This window comes from Jaculus jaculus, chromosome 1 (assembly GCF_020740685.1).
Source record: "Jaculus jaculus isolate mJacJac1 chromosome 1, mJacJac1.mat.Y.cur, whole genome shotgun sequence".
NCBI classification, from domain to species: Eukaryota; Metazoa; Chordata; class Mammalia; order Rodentia; family Dipodidae; genus Jaculus; species Jaculus jaculus.
In genome coordinates, this window is record NC_059102.1 from 50,465,558 (window position 1) to 50,486,359 (window position 20,802).

At 41.6% G+C, this 20,802-nt stretch overlaps 2 protein-coding genes and 1 pseudogene across 3 annotated transcripts in view; 1 reads left to right on the forward strand and 2 right to left on the reverse strand.

Annotated features, from left to right (window-relative positions):
- Prkg1 (protein kinase cGMP-dependent 1) overlaps positions 1-20,802 on the forward strand; it is a 1,244,729-nt gene that overhangs the window by 1,160,872 nt on the left and 63,055 nt on the right. The window lies entirely within an intron of this gene.
- On the reverse strand, positions 2,738-3,806 carry LOC105943718 (annotated as a pseudogene).
- Positions 11,068-11,731, reverse strand: LOC123459504 (small integral membrane protein 10-like protein 2A). The gene has a single exon (XM_045146147.1). It carries the CDS (start codon positions 11,729-11,731, stop codon positions 11,525-11,527), a length of 207 nt encoding a protein of 68 aa, XP_045002082.1. The 3' UTR covers positions 11,068-11,524.

Below are 20,802 nucleotides of genomic sequence, written 5' to 3' on the forward strand. Positions count from 1 at the left end.
AAATCAAGGCTTACAGGCTTACACAGTAATCACCTGAAACCTGTCTATTTACCAACAAGGAAAGATATTCATTTTGTTGTGATGAAAGCAAGAGGTTTGGAAATGTCTAAAGAGACTCAAGGATGTATGTCAGCTAGTAAATTAGATGTTGACTTGCTAAGCAGCATTGTACTGCAGCAGAAACTGAGCCCTAGAATAGGTCTTTGCCAGAAGATGTGTTCTACCAAGAATAAGCAATAATAATAGGAGTAATAGCTGGGTGTGGTGGCACATGCCTTTAATCCCAGAACTCAGGAGACAGAGGTAGGAGAATTGCCGAGTTCAAGGCCACCCTAAGAATACATAATGAATTCCAGGTCAGCCTGAGCTAGAGTGAAACCCTACCTGGAAAAACCAAAAAATAAAAAATTTTAAAAAAAGGAGTAAAGCTTCTCTTTGTACAAGAAAGATATCCAAAATATTTTATACTATTGAGTCAATATTTCAAAACCTCTTTGAAATAAGTTATAATAATACTGTGTTGAATAAATCTACTATGGTTGTATATAACTATATAATTAATAGACATTAATTAAATAGTGTAGCATACCCATTGAATTTTTTCTACAGTATTAGCAAGGCTGCATCTCTAAGTAGATATTCATTTTGGGCAGGGCTCATTTCAGGCAATAAAATAATAGCATCAGTCACAATAGGAAAGTGTCATGGAGGAAATTAAGTTGCACAGATGCACTATAATTTTATTAATGAGGAAATCGGCAGCATAGAACAGTTAAGTAACTTCCCCTAGTTGCAAGTTAGGATGTCTAAGAGTCAGAGATAGTTCATTGCTAACATTAGTTCCTTTCATCATAAATCAGGAAATAAGATAACACTTGTGCTTTCTCAAACTACAGAAGGGGAACAGTTTTTGTTTTTTACATTTGAATTTATTTTCTCTGGGCCTCTGTTATAGATAGAAGAGTTAGTTCTATCTATAATAATAGACAGTTGCATATAGAATATTGAAGGACAGTTTAGAAGGTTTTCTTTTGGTCAGCATTTGTTTTGTTCTGCCTTGCTGCTTGTTTCGTTGAGTAAGGTGACAGAGGAAGGACAAAAATATTTATTAGCTTTTGAAATAATTTGCTACATGCTTCATACAGTCAGCTTTACAAGCATATTGTATACCTACAAACCTACTGTGTACAAATGCTTTCTGGCATTACTGAACCCGTAACATTTACCAAAATGACAATAATAAACTGTAGCAGACAGCTTCATATTGCTGAGATGGACTTCCAAACCAGGCACAGTTATTGAAGAAGGAATATTCATTGAAGCTTACAGATCAAGGGGAATTTCCATAATGTCAAAAGAAATTGGACCCCCCCTCAAAGGACCAAGCACAGAGTGAGAGAAGCCAAAAGCCACACCACATAGCTCACTTAGGGATTCAAGGTAGAACTCAGCCCTTTGCATATCTTTAGATTGAAATTCCAAATCCACCATCACACATTGGGGTTGGACCCTAAGATCTGCCAGTGATACCTCCTCCATCCAGGTGGCGAGAAATCCCAGAAGTTTTAATAAATTCCTGAATCTATTGGGTGGGGGGGGATATATTCAAACTATTATATAAACTAACAATTGCACTCAAATTTAAACAATTTTGCTCACATAGAGGAAATGAATGGAAAAAAATTCCTGTGTTTTCTTTTGTGGAAGTGTGGGTATAACACCTAAAGATGCAAGAAATACACTTGACTGTAGAAGAAGGCATCAACATCAGTAAGTCTGATGTTCATTTCGCATCACTGCATGACCAAGTGAGTAAATCACACAACACTTGAATAACAGGTCAGCAGAAGGAAACACAAGCCAGCAAGGTCCTGAATCCTTTCTGCTTTCTTTTTCTTTTCTTTTCTTTTCTTTTTTTTTTTTTTTTTTTTTTTGTCCTGACAAAGTTGACACTTCCTGAGGCAAAATAGGCATGTTGTTGTTTTTATTGGTATTGTTCTAACAGTGAAACTGGGAGCAGAGAAGATGGCTCACTAGGTAAAGTGCTTGCCAAGTAAGCAAGAGGACCTGAGTTCAAATCTCCAGCACCCATGTTAAAGTGCTAGCTGTGGCAATGTGCGCCTGCAATCTGTGCACCAGGGAAGTGGAGGCAGGAAATCCCTGGGGCTTGCTGGCTAGCTGGCCTGGGGACTCAGTGCACTCACTGTAGGTTCAGTGAGACCTTGCCTAGCGGAATAGGGTGGAGAGCAACTGCGGAAAGCAACCAGGGCCTGGCCTCCACCTCCTCCTGCTCACACGTGCACACGTTGCACACACACATGTGCTTCTACACACAGACACACATACACACATCAACGTACAAAGAGTGGACCCGTGCTACTTGTTTTCAATACGCAGACTGTAGAGAATCTGTTCACGGCCACCCTACCTTTCAGATAAAAAGTTTTTACAAGTCATTCTAGACATATCCAAAACATTGTCCTATATGTAAACACCTTGCATTGAACATTTTATCATTTACCTTCCATAGCTTTAAAGTGAATAACACTTTTTTTAAAAATCTTATTTTCCCCCTCTTAAATAGTTGTTTATTGGCAGTGGGCTAGAAAGGGAGGTGGAGTTAGTGTTCACAGACAACACCACACACCAAAGTCACAAGGGCCATAAGAGTGATGGAAGAAGCCTGGAGTCCCATGAGGCCCTTCTCCAAGAGTGCATGAGAAGACAGGGGCCTGGAGTGTTTGTGGAGGGGGCAGCCTTAGACCACCCCAGCTTAGTAAGCATGATTAGAGATGAAGAGGGACTCACTGGCTGCAGCCCGGGCCTGACCACTTGGGCTGTACTCTCCTTGAAAAGCCAGGCTGCTGGCCAGCGCTAGCTTGACATACTCCTCTTGGGCAGCCTTTAGGTTCTCCTTCTGCGCACCCCCCTCAGGCCTTCAGAGCAGAAGCCTGCAGAGCTGGGCCATAGGAGAAGGTCTGGGCCCAGGGCTTCAGCAGAGGGCACTTGTTGATGGCAGTGAGGTTGATGGATGCCTCTTCCTCACTAGACCCTCCAGACAGGAAGGTGACCCCAGGGATAGCAGGGGTCGCTGTGTGGCCCAGAACTGTGACAGTTGCCGTGGCAATCGCCTCCTGTGAAAACTTCTGGGTACAAGCATGGCCTGGGGCGACCATGATGGGTTTTAGCAAGGTGCCCTCCGGGTAGATGTGGTGGTCCCTCAGAGCCTTGTAAGTAGGCTCCACAATGGGCACAATGCCATTCTGCTGGCAGATGCTGGCATAACAGGCTAGAACGTCGGCATTTTCCATGCGGGCAGAGGCAGAGGGGTGTGCCGCCCAATCATCAGCACACAGCACCACTTGGCATAATCAGTTCCATCGTTCGTGTACTGAGCACAGCACTCAGACAGCCTATCTAGCCCTTAGGTAGTGGTCTCTCCGTTAGTTCCTGCCAGGGAGTACCACATCCTTGTCTACACCGTGATGCCCATAGGCCACCCTTAGATTTGGTAACTGGGAGGAAGGGACGTCCATCGTCCTCCTTCTGGCACAGCGTCTCATGAAGAGGATGACCCCGCCCCCCCAAAGCAGGCATTCACGTGATCATCAGTGGTCAGCAGCAACTGGCAGTAGAAACACCGGTTCTCCTCAGTGTTTTCAGTGCCAATGGACTGCAGTCACTTGGCAAAGCTTCTAGCAGACTCATCTGCAGCCACGATGCCCTTGCCCCGAGCCACAGTGCGCTGAGCGATGGCAGACAGCTCCTTCTTGCTCCGGGGTCAGTGCTGGGTGTGTGTAGGGCATGGTGCCGGCGTCAGCAAGTTGCTGGGGCCTGGGTGCACGAACTCAACCGGTGGATTGTGTCTGCAGCGAGTGAATAACATTTTCCTAAATGTTACATTTTTCTTTAAAATCTTCTATACATCCCCCCAAATAAAATTACCCCAAAATTTTGAAATTCCATGACATTTAAAAAGTTTTTTTCCTGGGCTGGAGAGATGGCTTAGCGGTTAAGCGCTTGCCTGTGAAGTCTAAGGACCCTGGTTCAAGGCTGAATTCCCAGGACCCACTTTAGCCAGATGCACAAGGGGGCCCACCTGTCTGGAGTTCATTTGCAGTGGCTGGAGGCCCTGGCCCACCCATTCTCTCTCTCTCTCTCTCTGCCTCTTTCTCTCTCTGTCTGTTGCTCTTAAATAAATAAATAAAAATAAGCAAATTTTTTTAAAAATTTTTTCCATGACATTTTACAAAACGAGTTCCAGGCTTGACTGGACAGGAAAGGTTTTGAGCATTTCTTAGAGTTAAGTAGTCAGGGTCAGGTGACTGTCAGCATTCCAAGTGGAAGCTCAGTTCATGAGATGATATCTAAGGTTGCAAAAGAGCCAGAGCCCTTACTGCGCTCTTGTGTAGCACACATTCTACCCTAGTATAAGAGACAGGCTCATGTTGGACTTTAACTGGAGCCTGGTTAAACAAAGTTAGACATGTCAACCAAGGACAAGCTTATACCCCAGTGACTCTCATTGTTTCAAAGCATGCTTTGACATACTCAATATTTATTAATAGAAGAATAACACGAGCATAGGTCAAATATTGTGTCCTGGTGAAGACTATAGAAAAAATCTTTGTCGGGTAAGAGAAAATCTGCAGTTTAAGTCATAACCCTGAACATGAAAGGCCCATTATCACAGAGTCACTAACATATCACTTCTGGCTTCTCTCCTTGGTAAATTTAGCTGCACATAGCTAGTATAGTTGAAAACTTTAAGCCCTCCCCCAAAACCAGAATGAACATCATGAATCAATATATAAAGCTCGCAGGGTTTTGGAGATCACAGAGAAAAAGAGAGAGAGAGAGAAAGAGAGAGAGAGAAATGTCCACACTGGGCCCAGTCATCCTGCAAGGAAATGGAAGCCTTTACTTACTGTAGAGATGTGAACTTCATCATTTTAAAACTAGACTTTATGGGGACTTCAGAAATATGGCTTGTGCCATATATGAATGAAATATAGCACCAATACAAAAGCTTCTTGTCAATGACAGCTACTCAGGGATGCTTAATGTACCTTTCTTGGTCACTAAGGTACCATTCGGAGCACTGAAGCAGTTGATTTACAATCTGGTGCACAGATGAAAGTCTCAGAGTTCTTCATGGCCCTGGGGAGAACACAACTTGTATTATTTAATTACACAGACTTCAGTCAGATCATCTTTGAATCTGATTCTACTCACATAACTCTCATGGAACACAACACCATGTTGTAAATATTCAAATTGTTTATTACATTTTGTCTAACATCTTTTGTGATTCAGATACTTTATCATTTTCCAGATAGATACACATTAAAAGTTGAACATCTGTAGTATACAGTTTTGAGATAATAAATTTGAAAATCACATCTCTTCAGGGTATAATTACATGACTTAATTGGGATGCTGTTTGATAAATATTTATTCCATGGAAAAAATTATTTGAGAACTTCATTGATGACTGATATACATAGTTTTTATGACTTACTATTCTAAAAGTGAGCCAAAGAAAGCTTGTTTATAATGGCACATAACTTAACTGAAAAGAAAGGAAAAATGATAACTTTGTAATGTCTGAGAATGAGTTTAAGAAAATAGAAATAATGAGAAAACATAACCACAAAATCCATAATAGGCTAATAATAAGAGGAGTTTGGCTGTGTTGTATTAGTTTCCTGCATAATAACTTATCACAGATTAGATGACCTAAAAGAAATTTATTCTATCACAGATAAAAACCCAAAAGTCTCAAGTTAGTATCTTTTGTGTCAACTGATTTACCCACAAGATCATACTTCCTGGGAATTTATAGAGGAGAATGTATTACTTAGTTCTTTGACATTCTGGGGGCTTCTGACATTCCTTAGTCTGTGCCTGAGTCTCCCCAGTCCTTACCTCTATGTTCACAAAGTGATGGTGGTGCTGTGTAAGTAAATCACACATGTGCATTGGTAAGTCACCTTGTTTCCCCTTTTATGAGCAATTAGGGTTCACTAGGATACTCTAGGGTAATTTTGTCATCACAAAATCTTTAAATCACAACTGCTGGGGGATTTAGCTCAGTGGTAGAACATCTGCTTAGCATGCAGAAGGCCCTGTACTGGCTATCAAGAACTGCAGTGATAGCAAGGATCAGTCAACCAAGTATAAAAACTCCTTTTCCAAGTGAGGTAGCTATTTGGCGGGGAGGTGTGCCAGTTTTTATCTTACCAGATAAGCTTTAGCAGGCTTAGTGAGCAAGAATATATCCTGACCCCTTTGCCCTCGACATAATAGAGAGTACTACTCTGTATACACAAGGTCATATTTGATAAAGGGTGACATTGGGCTGTAGACATCTTCACTCTTTCTTTACTTTCCCCCAACTCCTACTTCCCCCCACCAATGTTTCCTTCCCAGGCTTAAGAGAAAGAAGTGATCTTATTACGTGCAACATTCTGGTACCCTACACTGAAACATTCTATTTGACCTTGATAGTCCTTTTATAGGCTACTTACTGTTTACATCATCTCTCTAGTTGTATATCTTACAGGGTAGCAAAGATCCTCCTTCTCCCCAGAATAAAACTAAAAGAGGTTGCTAGAACCCACATCTCAAACCAGTAAACCTGGATGCTACTCAAACACTGTGCTTGCCACCTAGTTAAAAAAGGCTCTCCACACCTGATGGTCTGAAGTAGAAAACTTCAGACTACTGAGCACACGAAGCACAATCCATGGTCTTCCTGCATTTGTTTTAGCGTCCCATTGACACCACAGCTCTCCTCTCTCAGTCTGATGTGCTATAGAGGGAGAGATTGTTTTGAAATGCTGTGGTAGTTTGAATAAATGTCCCTCAATAGAGTCAGGAGTTTTATTAAAGCTTCTTAGCTTTCCAGCTACCTGGCTGGAAGAGATGTCACTGGGTGGATCTTAGGGTCTAGCCCTAATGTGGGGTGGTGGATTTGGAATTCCAGGCTAAAGATATGCAAAGTGCCCAAGTTCCAGCTGGAATTCTTAAGTTGTGCTTTGTGTGTGGTGTAGCTTTTTGGGGGGGGGGGGGAGGGAGGCTTCTTTCTCTCTCTCTCACTGTCTCTTTCTCTCTAGTTCCTTTAAGAGGGGCCCAACTTCTGTCATTATGGAACTTCCCCTGGATCTGTAAGTTTCAATAAATATTCCTTCTTTCATAACTGTGTCTGGTCTGGAAGTTCATCTCAGCGACCTGAAGTTGTCTGCTATAAATGCCCTCCTGTTTTTGAAGTTCTCAGTCCTGGCCCTCCTCCCTGGAATTATCTCATGTGCTCAGTGCAGTCAGATCTCCCTCCAAATGAACATGCTTCACATGCACAGAAAACATTCATTGAGTCCTTTCAGAGGATGCAGACCCTGGAGAGTAGCCAAGGGTTTCTGCTGGGGCTGAACCTCCTCATTCACACTGGCCATTGTCAGATGAGTCCTGTATCATTCGTTCATTTTGTTGATATGATGGATTTTGCCCATCACCTTTCAGATCGCAAGTGCAACAGTTATCAGCTCTTTCTTTCCCAAGACACTGTGCATAGCACCTAAGATCGTGAATGAATACTTTGGATTCCTGAGTATATCTTTCCACAATAGCTAATTGGAGTTGGCTCTGGCAGCACGGGCCTGTGACTCCAACTACTCCTGAGGTTGAGCAGGAAGATCACAAGTACAAATCTGCCGGGGCTACCAAATGAGTTTAAGGCCAGGATGTGCAAGTTCCTGTGAATATGTGTCAAAGTAAAAAAAAAAAAAAAAAAAAAAAAAAAAAAAAGTACCAAGAAAGCTGGGTATGTAGCTCAGCGGTAGAGTGCTTGCCTAGCCCACTTGGAGCTCTGGGTTCTATCCACAGTACTGCCAATGTACATACTGTTATGCCCAGTTCTTGGCACCCCCAATGACCACCACAGAGAACCAAACACATATGCAAAGGCAAGGAGCTTTATTTCGGGCCTAAACTCAGACTTTTGTCATCACCAACGCAGTGGATCTCTACAAGAGCCCCGGAAAGCAGGAGGGTAGGGTTTTTATAGGGATTTGAACAAAGAAGGGGATGGGTACATGATTGGTTGATTTAAACAGTAACTACACTTGTACCCTTCAGATTGGCTTAGGATATTGGTGGGCAAAGTGGGTGGGCAGGAGCTAGGGGGACTCCAGGCAGATTAGGTAATCTCCATTGTGATTGGCTAAGCAAGCAGCAGTAACATTTGTATGCTTCTGATTGGCTGGGGCAGACAGGAAGAAGCGAGAAGTTGGGCAAGTCTCAGGCATGTCTTGGGCATGTCTAGGGCCTGACTCAGGCCCTTGGGTGGGTATCTCCCAACCATATGTCAGGGTGGTTGCCCTCGGCTTAAGTGGGAACTTGAAATTTAGGCCTAGCCAGGGCAGGACCCTACTGAAGCCTGCCATGGCGTCAGTTTAGTTTCTGGGTCTTTCGCATACATGTGTATGCACGAGCATGTGTGTGCACACACTCAAACAAAATCCTTGGAATTAACACTTAATTTGTATCATGTTTTGAACTAAGCCTTTAATTTTTGCTTTTTAACTGTAATAATTTGAGCTAGGATTCATTGTCATTTTTGTTTTTGTTGTTACTAGCCTTATTCTCCACAGGAAGAATCTAAGTTCAGGGGCTCTGAACGTAGCAGGTGGCTATGGAGTGAAAGCTACACTGTAAATCAGCAAGGGTCAGGATTCTCCCTCCAGAATGTCTCCTTAAGCCCAATCACAGTATTTCCTGGTTTCTTTAATTTTAATTTGGAAATACTCCTGAGTAGTTAGATGTTTATGTGAACGTAGTCTTTGTGCTGTTACAAAGAAAAATAACATCTCCTTTTTAAAATTATTTATTTAAGAGAGAGGGAAAGATGCAGATAGGGAGAGAATGGGCACGTCAGAGCCTCCAGCCACTGCAAACAAATTACAGGTGCATGTGCCACCTTATGCATGCACCAGTACCCACGTAAAGCATGGGTACTAGGAAATCAAACCTGGGTCCTTAAGCTTTGTAGGCAAGCACCTTAACGACTAAGCCATATCTCCAGCTCAACATAGTATAGTGTGTTTCACTAAGGCATTTTTATACATATATGTCATTGTACTTTGTTCTTATTCATATCCAACTACCTTTCCCCATCCCCTCTGCAATCTTTGTGCTTGTCTCTTTGTTCTACTTGCATGCCACATTTTCTCTCCCTCTCTATCTTAAAATCAGCATTTCCTTTTAAGACTGCCTGAGTTCGCTGTTTTTAGCTCAACTCTTGTGATAAAGCATGAACTGTGATCTAGATGCTTTCTCAACCTGAAAACAACAAAACCTCCTCTGGAGGAAATTCTGTAGCAAATAAACACATTTTTCCCTATTATATATATCATTATCACACACATATGTTAAGGGGAAATGTTGTACCCTAAATCTGCAGTATTATATGTCGTCACATCTAGACAGATGGGTTCATCTTTAAATCAGCATTGCCAAATCCACTCTGAGCAGCTGAAGCAAACTCACATCCACTTAGGGCTAATACTGGGACACTTGGACACATTAGTTTTCTCTAAGGGGTTTCAAGTGACCTTGCATGAAAGTGCAGAAAGATGATCCTTAAGGCAAAGACAAGTATAACAGCAAATTACTCCTGTCCTAAAGGCACTTTTCTCCCCAGTTATATGTATATATATCAGCTATCCTCATTCTTTGAATGGCCTGTTTTCAATTATTATTATTATTTTTTTTGTTATGCTAAAGAACAGACTTTATTCATTTTCCCAAAACACTAAAACAGCACATGGCATAGTAACTTAGCACACAGTATAAATGATGTATGCAATGCATTATCCCTTAAATGGCTGATTTTAACTCTGAGTTCAGGAGTCCTAAAAAAATTATACATTCTTAAATGAATGACCTTTATTAAAGTTATCAACAAACAACAAAAATCTTAATGTAAAAGAGACCTCAACTCCTAGGACCTGGAAACTGTGTCACAGAAATACTTGATTTGCTTTTCTGTTATCTGTGCTATGGAAAATAGACTCATCATTCCTTCATACGCAGGAGAACCCTGTTGGGACTCCTAGCTTGAGAAGATGATTCCAAGGTTAATATTGCAACGTCACCATATGTGTCTCCAATTAAACTGCTTCAAGTGGAGGGAGGAAAAGGAGAGGAAACTTTGCTGCAGGTCAGAGTTATTCTATGAAATGCAGACATGGTAACAGCTCACTGTGAACTGAGCAAAGCTTGCATAATAAAAAGTAGAGCAGGTAGACAGAAAAATCCACTCCCATTAGGCAATCAGAGACCGGCAGAGATGGACGGTGTCTGGGACAGTAGCCTTTTAGAACGGGGATCTGAGAAGATACATAAAGAACCTCACGTGAAGTCACTGCGCTCTCACTGGACGTCATGCTGGATACATCATCATCTACAGAAAGGGTTTCTCAGTCCTGAGCCTCTTCCCAGCACAACTTAAAACATGCTCGACAATTTCCTTCTGCACCAACCAGCAAGGTCCGTCTAGTCATCCACATGAACTCCTGGGAGCAGGGACTGGATCGCTGTGCTCTACGCATCCTGGCTCAAGGCAAAAGAAATCCTCCTAAGACAGCTTTCAAAATTAACCTACTGTTTTTATTGTTCTCCTGTACCTTAACTATGGCATGAGAGATTTGCTAATTCCAAAGGTGGTAAAGCCAGTAGCCCCAGTATTATCTGGAGACCATTTGAAGTACTTTTTATACTTGAAACAATTTTCTTGCAGCCTATTGTTTGCTCTGAAAACAAGGGCTTTAATAGGGTAAGGAGAAAACATCTTGTCTCATCTTCCAGGAGAACTTCAGGAAGGTCACCTGGCATCCAGAGCAGATCAGAACGCAGACAAGACAGTTCTAACTCAGGAAAAGCGCTTGGCAGTTCACACTTAAAGAATCCCACATCCCATGGTTTGGGGTGGCCTGGCCATCCCGACACCCAGAGCTCTCCTTTGGGGTACTGTCCTTCTTGGCTATCTGTGGCTCTGGGTCTTCCCTCCAGCCAGTCCCTCCTCAGGGCTTCCTTCATGGCACCATACACCCTAGCAAGGCGCTCCTCCACAGGGCCAGGGGGCAGACCCTCATCCTTGCGCACAGCAGCGGCCAGGGTTGGAGCTCTTCCTGTTGACTCAGTCAGATGTGGATGCAGTTTGTCGCCACTGTGAAGCAAATGATCGGCGCAGCTCAGGTCACTCTTCATTTCCAAGGAGACGGCCTCATCCTGTGATTTTCCATTGGCTCCAACCACAGGCTGGTCCTTCTTGGAAGGCACTGCTGGGCAGGGGCTCCCCCTCTGGGTTCTTTTCTTAAGGCCACTTAAGAGTTTGTCCAGGTCACCTCCTCCAGAGCACTTCACGTTTGCCAGGCAGGTGTCCAGGGTCCCTCTTCTGCCCCCCATGCTTCGTGTCCTCTGATACAGTGAGCTGGGGTGACGCCTGTCAGTCAAGGAATGACCTTCAGTGGATTTCAATATGAACCTGCAGGCGCACGTTGAGCATCATGGACGCCACGATGTACAGGTAGGGGAAGTTGATGCGCAGCCTCCAAGCCAGGTCGAAGAAGATGAGCAGCGTGCGGGTGAGCCCCTTGCAGAAGACCCCATAGGAGCGCGCGGCGGCCGAGCGCGGGAGCCGGACAGCCAGGCCCGACAGAGCCGCCGCCATGTAGAGACCGGCGCTCCCTCCCACCGCCTCCCCCGCTCGGCCGCGTCGTCCAGGACCTCGGCCCCGGGCCGCTGGCCTGCGCTCGGGCTCTCAGGCAATCCGGGAGGCGGCGTCGAGGCCGGCCGGCCGGCGGGAGCCGAGGACGCTCGTCACGCTCCGCCAGCCGCTGCCTGGTCCTGTTTTCAATTATTATTGTAGAATTCATAGATTCTATGTAATTTATGTTGCAGATGTTTGTATGCACATCTGTAGTAATGAGGCCCAGCCATAGCTAATTCACTAGGGTTCACAACATAATTACTTTAAAATACACACAATATCTGAGGCCTTTATGTTTAGAGGTCTTCAAAAAGCTTGCTTACTACTATCTTCTGGCTGATTTTTCTTTACAGATTTTCAGTAATGGAGAAATTTCCTTGAAAGACAAGGAAGAGAGAGGGGAGAGGAAGAAAAAATGAGAACAGGTCCAACTATTTGGGGAAAACCACTGTAAAAAGAATGGTGCCACATGCCTTTAATCCCAGCACTTTGGAGGAAGAAGTAGGAGAATCACTGAGCATTCAATACCAACCTGAGACCACAGAGCAAGTTTCAGATCCACCTGGGTTAGAGTAAGACTATCTCAAAACTAAACAAAACAAAAAGCTTTAGTGACAAGATACAGTTAAACTTGTTACCAAGTTGGTATTATATAGGAGCACATGTTTGCAACACAATCTGTTTATGGTGGGAGTAAGGTGTTCTTTTTGCTGCTAAGATGGAGCCTAAGTGCTCCTTGCTGAGCTGTATCCCAGTACCACAGACTTATCTTTAGAAAGGACTTGATGATGAGTTTCTTGTACTCTGTAGACCCATTCAACCCCCTTGTGCGAGAGCAGCAGCCACCGACAATGATGAACAAATGAGAAAAGCTGTGTTTCAATAAAACATTACTTATGAGGCCTTAAATTCGAGTTTCATATAATTGTCAAGTGTCACAAAATATCTTTCATCTTTATTTTCAAACATTTAGAGATGTAATAATCATTTTTAGTTCATTGGTCACAGAAATTACAGGCTCAGCCTGGACTTGTCCTGTACTTTACTCACTCTTTCTTTAGAATACCTCAGACCTAATTTAATTATTAAGAAAACAATAATACCAACTGTTGCAGTCCGGTTCGCATTGCTGGTAGAAATCACCCAACCAAGAGCAGCTTCTGGGAAAAAGAGGTTTATTTGGCTTACAGGCTCGAGGGGAAGCTCCACGATGGCAGGGGAAAACAATGGCATGAGCAGAGGGTGGACATCACCCCCTGGCCAACAGAAAGTGGACCACAGAAACAGGAGGGTGTGCCAAACACTGGCATGGGGAAACTGGCTATAAAGCCCATAAGCCCGCCCCCAACAATACACTCCCTCCAGGAGGCATTAATTCCCAAATATCCATCAGCTGGGAACCTAGCATTCAGAACACCTAAGTTTATGGGGGACACCTGAATCAAACCACCACACCAACATTCCTTCTCCAGGGAATTGCTATCAAGTTAAGAGGAGACTGAGATCAACAAAGGGGCTTTAGACCCTTTTCACGAGTGAGATTTTGCTCTTAACCAGCATTTTTTTCAAAAATCTTATCCAGCTCTGGTTTTATCTAAAACTGAAATCTGGATTTCCCTCAAACCTGTTTCTTTCCTAATCTTCTTGGCATAACCGAATAGTGACATCACCCTTTGTGCCCACCCCAGATCCATCCACAGATACATATACATACATGACCCTTTTGACAAATGGTCCCTCACAATTCATTTTTGTTAAAGGATCTTGCCATTTTAAAAGTCAGACTTGTGATAATGTCACATATATTACTTAAAATCTTGGGCAAGTTAACCAAACACTATGACTCAATTCCTGTCCCTAAATGGAAGTACTAAGTATATCCTACTACTTTGCTTTGATGTGAGGATTAATTAACAGGTGGCGTTACACATTTAGTAAGATCCCTGTTGAACAAAGCTCTATTTTCACAAGGGCTAGAGAGATGGCTTAGTGGTTAAGGCACTTGCCTGTGAAGCCGAAAGACCCAGGTTTGATTTACCAGGAATCATATGAGCCAGATGCACAAAGGGGAGCATCTGGAGTTTATTTGCAGTGGCTGGGGTCTTGCTGTGCCCATTTTCTCTCCATCTGCCTCTCTCTTTCCCTTTCAAATAAAGAAATGAAATAGTTTGAAACGCTCTATTTTATGAAGAAGTGCTCACTAAGTAGGCACTGTTGCATGAATCTTCACAGTCACGATCATTGCTGCTTCTCTACTTAAAGTGGGTTGTGGTGAGAATGAAGGCAAAATGCTTTTGTGCTCTTCGGATTGTATCATCTATCTGGCCCTCCTCCCTGTCCTGTTTGGAGATTTCTGTGTCTCTGCCACACTGATCTCTCAGGTCCTCACACATTCTAAATTCCTCACAGTGTCACAGTTGCCTCCACTACTCTTCATACAAATGTATCCTTTTTGCATGAACTGTTCCTAAGGAGACATGGACAATCGTCTGCTCTCCTCAAACTTACAGAGAGTCAACTTGGTCAGAGAGCACACACAAAGGCTTTCTTACTGGAACACAAGTGACCCCAAAACAGCCGTGTCACCAAAACGCCTCGCCCTGCATGGATGACAACTTCCCCATAGTTCCATAAACATGGTCCCCTTCATGGTCCCGCACTCAACATATGCTAGTACCTCCCCAAACCACATGCTTCTTGGGCAGAATTATATACACCTGGCAGGGAGATGCATGACTGGTTGAAATTTCAGATAAGTGTTTAGTATCCTTCCCAGCCCTCCCTTCCTCCAAGGGAGCATCAACAGGCTGACCATGTGGTCCTCCTGGAGTCCTCACAACTGCTCCGATGAACGTGATGGTTGTGGTGCTTGGAGGACATGTTTGCACCATGGGCCCTTCCCCTGCCACTTATTTTAAAACTGATCTACACAAATTTAAACCCCACTTCTTCACAGGAGTCTATGTGATTTCCTTACAATTCCCATGGTGGATTACTCATTTTGTTTTAATTATTTTTATATTTATTTATTTGAGAGCGACAGACACAGAGAGAAAGACAGATAGAGGGAGAGAGAGAGAATGGGTACGCCAGGGCTTCCAGCCTCTGCAAACGAACTCCAGACGCGTGCGCCCCCTTGTGCATCTAGCTAACGTGGGACCTGGGGAACCGAGCCTCGATCCAGGGTCCTTAGGCTTCACAGGCAAGCGTTTAACCGCTAAGCCATCTCTCCAGCCCAAGGATTACTCATTTTGGATTGAACTTACTTTCTATATTCTTGCCAGAATATGCTCCAGGAGCAAGAGAAAGGCCTGCATCTTTTACTACTCTGTGCAAATAATGACCTTTGAAACTTACTGATTAAAACAACAACAACAAATATAAAACCTCATAGCCTGTCAATTTTATCTGTCTTCTCACATAGTCACTGAAGTTCAGAAATAGAGGTTAGTCATTAAGGTCACATATCTTTTTTCCAAGAGGGGTATGGAGTTGGGGACATTTTCTTGCAATGGAGCTTAGGCTGTCTATGAACTTGTTTAGTCTCTCTACTCCCAAGCATCCCCAAATGCCAGGATTAAAAGAATATACCATCACACCTGACCAACTCACTTATTTGTCCATTTCTTCAGCAGACAAGTATCAAGGGACTGAGAAGCAGCCTGTGCAAAATGCAGAGGATCAAAAATCTTAATTGTTTCAAATGTGCTTATTTCATCACAAATTTATCTTTGAAAAACATGTATCAGAGCTGGGGAGGTGGGTCAGTGGTTAAGGTGCTTGCCTGCAAAGCCTAAGAATCTGGGTGCAATTCTCCAGTACCCATGTAAAGCCAGATGCACAAGGCGATGCATGAGTCTGGAGTTCATTTGCAGTGGCTAGAGGCCCTGGCATACCCATTCTCTCTCTTTCTCAGTCTATAAATTTATAAATACACACACACACACACACACACACACACACACACATATGTGTCAAAATACATAACAACAAATCAATACATTTCTTTCTTAGGGTATAGTTTCAGTTTCTGTTTTCAGTAAAGCAGTCATCATATAGAATAGCATGCCTAGATGCTATTATCATTTATTCAATTAACATGTATTAAACACATGCCAGCTACTGAAATTCTCCTTGGATTTTTTTTTAACTTCTAAACTCCATTTTGAGAGAAACATGTTACTAAAATCAGTTATTATCAGTTATCAAAAACTGTCTTTTTCCAAGTTTCAGGTCATGCTTTGGAAGTGGCGTACACGTATCACGTGCTGGTGTGCTGCCAGTCCAGACGGCAGTGCCCACAGGAAGGACTGTCCACCAGAACTTCTGCTTGACCCAGTGTGCTTCCAGGGAACTAATATGCACAAGTTAGGAAGATTTTCAGGTTATTTACAGGTTATTTAAAGAAAAAAATTTCTGGTCATAAAGAGGTTAAACTTCCAAACCCTACAGGCCACCCATCCTCAGATCCCTGTCTTCTCTGCACTTCAGGTGACTGATTTCACCTGTGTGATCAACAGCTCTTCAATTACACGCTGTGTTGACAAGTTCAGCCCTGACTTAGGTATTTACTTACATTTAAGAATTGCAGTTACATTTAGGAATTGCTCTCATGCAAGTGTGAGTGAAGTGTGGATCAGAGGGAATGAGCATAATTATTTAAGAAACATTTTGATGGGTATAAACTCTACTCTTAGCCAAAGACCAGTGGGAGCATTTCTGTGGAGTCTATGACCTTCCTATCCATAGGGGTTTGATTTGGTTTTAAGTACCAAGTATGAGTTCTTTCCCATTGAGCAGGCCTCCTATCTAATCAGAGAGCCACTGATGACCTGTCTAAGCTGTGAGCAGCTATTATACAGGTTCCTACATCTTACCTCCCCCACAGAGACTGACTGATGCATTCAGGACCCCACTGAGGAGGGACCTCAATGGAATGAGGGGTGGGATATAGGAGTGTATAACCTGACATGAATGTGACCAACACATGATTTGTTCATACAGTAAAGTTCATAATTTAACAGCCAGAAAAAGAAACTACTATCATTAGAGGTACATAGTAAGATAACTTGGTGGGTCACTGTCTAGGCTTGCATGATAAAGGATTAATTCACAAAGATTGTCATCTTTCAACAGAATTGTCATTATTATGAATGAGGGCATTGATTAGACTTCTGAAATGAAGTATTTTTGAAGCACACACAAATATTTCTCATGCTAAATTTTTTTTAATTCAATAATTTCTCACTGAAGTAAGCTAGAGCTAAGAAAGGAGGTGTGAAAATCAGGAAATTTGACTCTGCCCATGACTATGGGAGAGGCGGAGACTGTATTTATAGATAAAAACTTTTTTTGTTTTGTTTTGTTTTGTTTTTCGAGGCAAGCTCCAACAGATTGGCTGTTTGTTGCTTGTTTTGTTTTTTGAGGTAGGGATTCATTCTAGCCTAAACTGACCTGGAATTTACTATGCATTCTCAAAGTGGCCTTGAACTCAGTCACCCTCCTACCTCTGCCTCCTGAGTGTTGGGATTAAAGCTGTGGGCCACCATGCCTTGTTCTTTTTTTTTTTTTTTTAATTAATTGATTAATTTTATTTTTTGAGTTAGTGCAGCTCAGGCAGATCTGGAATTCACTATGTAGTCTCAGGGTGACCTCAAACTCATGACGATCCTCCTACCTCTCCTTCCTAAATTCTGGGTTTTTGTTGTTGTTGTTTGCTTGTTTAAAATGTAAAAGAGAAAGAATTGGCGCACCATGGCTTCCAGCCACTGCAATGGAAATCCAGGTGCCTTCCCGACCTTGTGCACATGTGCAACCTTGCACGCTTGCATCACTTTGTGCATTTGGCTTATGTGGGATCTGGAGAGTTGAACATGGGTCTTTAGGCTTTTGCAGACTAGCACCTTAACTGCTAAGCCATCTTTCCAGCCTGGTAAAAACTTAAAATATTATGAGAAAAGTCTTCTCTAGATCTTCTAGTTCTAAAGTTATATGAGTTGACTTATGGAAACATAAATGTATCTTAAATTACCAGTTTCATCACTCATATTACTGGTGAGGCACTTACCTCCTAAACTGATAGTCAAACCCAGGGAGAGGAATTTTTTTCCCCAATCTTTGATGGAAATGAAAATTGAAAGACAATATGACTCTCTGCCCTCATATACCCTAGATTGGAAAATACACAAGGCAAAATATTCTGATTTACATGAAAACTCATGGATTGTTTTCTCACCGACAGGAGACTTCTGGAAGCTCATTTTGGTTTTTTTTCTTTTATTTTGAATTATTATTATTTAACTGGATTTTGTTCTGAAATCAGATTTCAATTTGGCTTCTGGTAGAAATTGTATTTCTCAAAGGTATTGCAAGCTTTTCAGTTAAAATACTACAAAGAAAAGAAAAGAAAAGAAAATTGAATAGGAATGTTTAAATGTACACAAAGAAATTTTCCTATGATGGGAACAATTTAGGCACATGGAAGGATCAGGAACTCTGAAACTGTTCCTGTCAGTGACCCTGCTGACCACTATGTCTATAAATTTTTACATTTCAAGAAACAGACATTTGCATTTAAAGTAAGTTTTCAAAGAGCTAAGTATTAATTCAATTTCTACTGTAAATCAGGCTCATTATAACATGGAAAGAAATGGAAGTTTAGTCTTGGCCCTCAAGAAACATAACTGACATTTAATGATAGCACAAACTGAATTGGCCATAGCTTACATTTTTTTCAGGTCCATATAAAATTAGCAAACATTTCCCTGGATATTGTCTGATAATTTATAAATATAGTGTTATATACTCTTCCTGAAAACTTCAGCTTTAAAAAAATTATTATAAATATTTATATGATAACAGATTATACTCTTTGCTCCTGGTCCCATTTCCCAAGGGCCCTCTTTATGAGATTCACTGTGGGGTCATGAAGTCCTCAGTCAGTCCCTATGGAATAATGAGGGGACAGTGCCTCAGGGTATTCCCACCCACTCTGTTGCTCTTACTATCTTTATGCCTCTTCTTCCATAGAGTAGGTGATAAAACAGGTGGCCTTGTCCTAAGGCAATAGTTTCTGTTATGAAAGTTATATATTTTTATATGTATTTTAAGAACTTGTACATTCATACATGTGCTTTTATTTATTTATTTTTGTTTGTTTTTTAATTTGAGATCGACAGAGAAAGAGGTAGAGAGAGAATGGGCCCACCAGGACCTCCAGCCACTGCAAACAAACTTCAGACACGTGCGCCCCCTTCTGGATAATGTGGGTCCTGGGGAATTGAGCTTCAAACTAGGGTCCTTAAGGCTTCATAGGCAAGCGCTTAACTGCTAAGCCATCTCTCCAGCCCATCATACATGTTTTTAAATTAAGATGTTAATAAGATTTTATTTTTTTAAAAATACACCGTTTTATATTGAAGTTGACTTTCCAAGTATTCTGAAAGTGAAATAGCTGCATAGGCATTTCTACAGTTAAAGTAATAGAAAAATGAAACAATTTCCCTTTGTACATCTTTGATCAGTGCACTTTCCTGTATCACTTCAGATATTTTTTTATTCATTACAGGAAGATAGTTGAATACATATTGATAACAATTGTACATTCATATATTTTCAGAAGAAAATAATTTCCTTATAAAAATTTGAAATCATGAATTTGAGTGGATAACCTTAAAATGAGAAGATAAGTGAAAGAAATAAATGAATATATTAAAATGCATTTTCTCAATAGAGATAAGTAGAAGCGTTAACTTTTTGATTGGGTCTTATTCATAATCTCACTGAAGAAAACATGGATGACAAAGTAGGTATTGAATACCTATAGATCTAAATGTGCAAAGATATTTTAATGTCTATCTGAATATCTTCTGGATAGATTATGTACAAAAGGAAACAAAATCACAAGTCAATATTGAGGGAAACCTTGTACTTTTCTACCCTCTAGTGGCTGTTTGGAAAATTGACTTGTCCACACAAACTATAAGAAACAGTGCAGCTAATAGGGCAAAATAACAGCATGAGAACACTAGCAAGTTGTACCCATGAGACGAGAGAATATTTCCTTCTCTGTCCTGATTTGACTGAAGAAAGAAGAAAGATAGCAGACTTTGAAACTTCTCCAGACACTTTCTAAGCATGCCAAAGACTTGGTGTGCACACAGGCCTGTTGATCATTCGGGTGTGGTATTCTTAGGCATGATTGGTTACCTGGTACAGAACAGAAACTTGAATTTCCATTTCCTTCAGAAATATCAGACCTAGGCAGATGACACTAAGTTTTGGGGATCCTCTCCATCCAACAGGCTCCTGCGTTTGAAGTCCTGTAAGAAATCCACACATCACTACATGATGGCTAGAGACATACTTTCACATAGATTTTGCATGATCCTTAAATTCAATTGCACTGGCAGAAAAAATGAAATTTGCTACAAATTGGCAATTGAACGATTATAGTTACATAGACCTTCCAAGTAATAAAAAAAAATGCTTTTTTACTAAAATGTGAATCACCTATTTTCTCATGTCTACCTTTCCAAATTAGTTTTACTCCAGAATCAGATATGGTTATTAAAGCCAGTTCTGTGAGTATGCAAATAGATATTCATTCCTATGTGGCTGGGATTTGACATGTTTTAGATACCCTTTCTTCCATAGATACCCCTTAGAAGAAGATGAGCATTTAATTCTTCTGTGACTATAGGTACTTTTTTTCAGATTACTTTTTGTTCTGAGAATTAAATGGACTGAAATGTCTCTAAAATTTTAGAATAGTTTTATTTAGATGGAACCTCAGGACAAGTATTTACATAATACTTCTAAAGTGTCTTCAGTTTTTCACACATGAAAGCTTCCTTTTACTAGGCAGACAATTCCATTGAACAAGTGTGTTCAGATGCCACACTGGAGAGAATTTAAGAGCCCAAGGATTCTGTTTCACTTTCTGAGAGAACAGACCCTATAAATTGCATCCTCTGTGCCATTCCACTTCCTGTGCTCAGTGTTGGGGATGTAGAAAAACAGCTGTGGTGTGG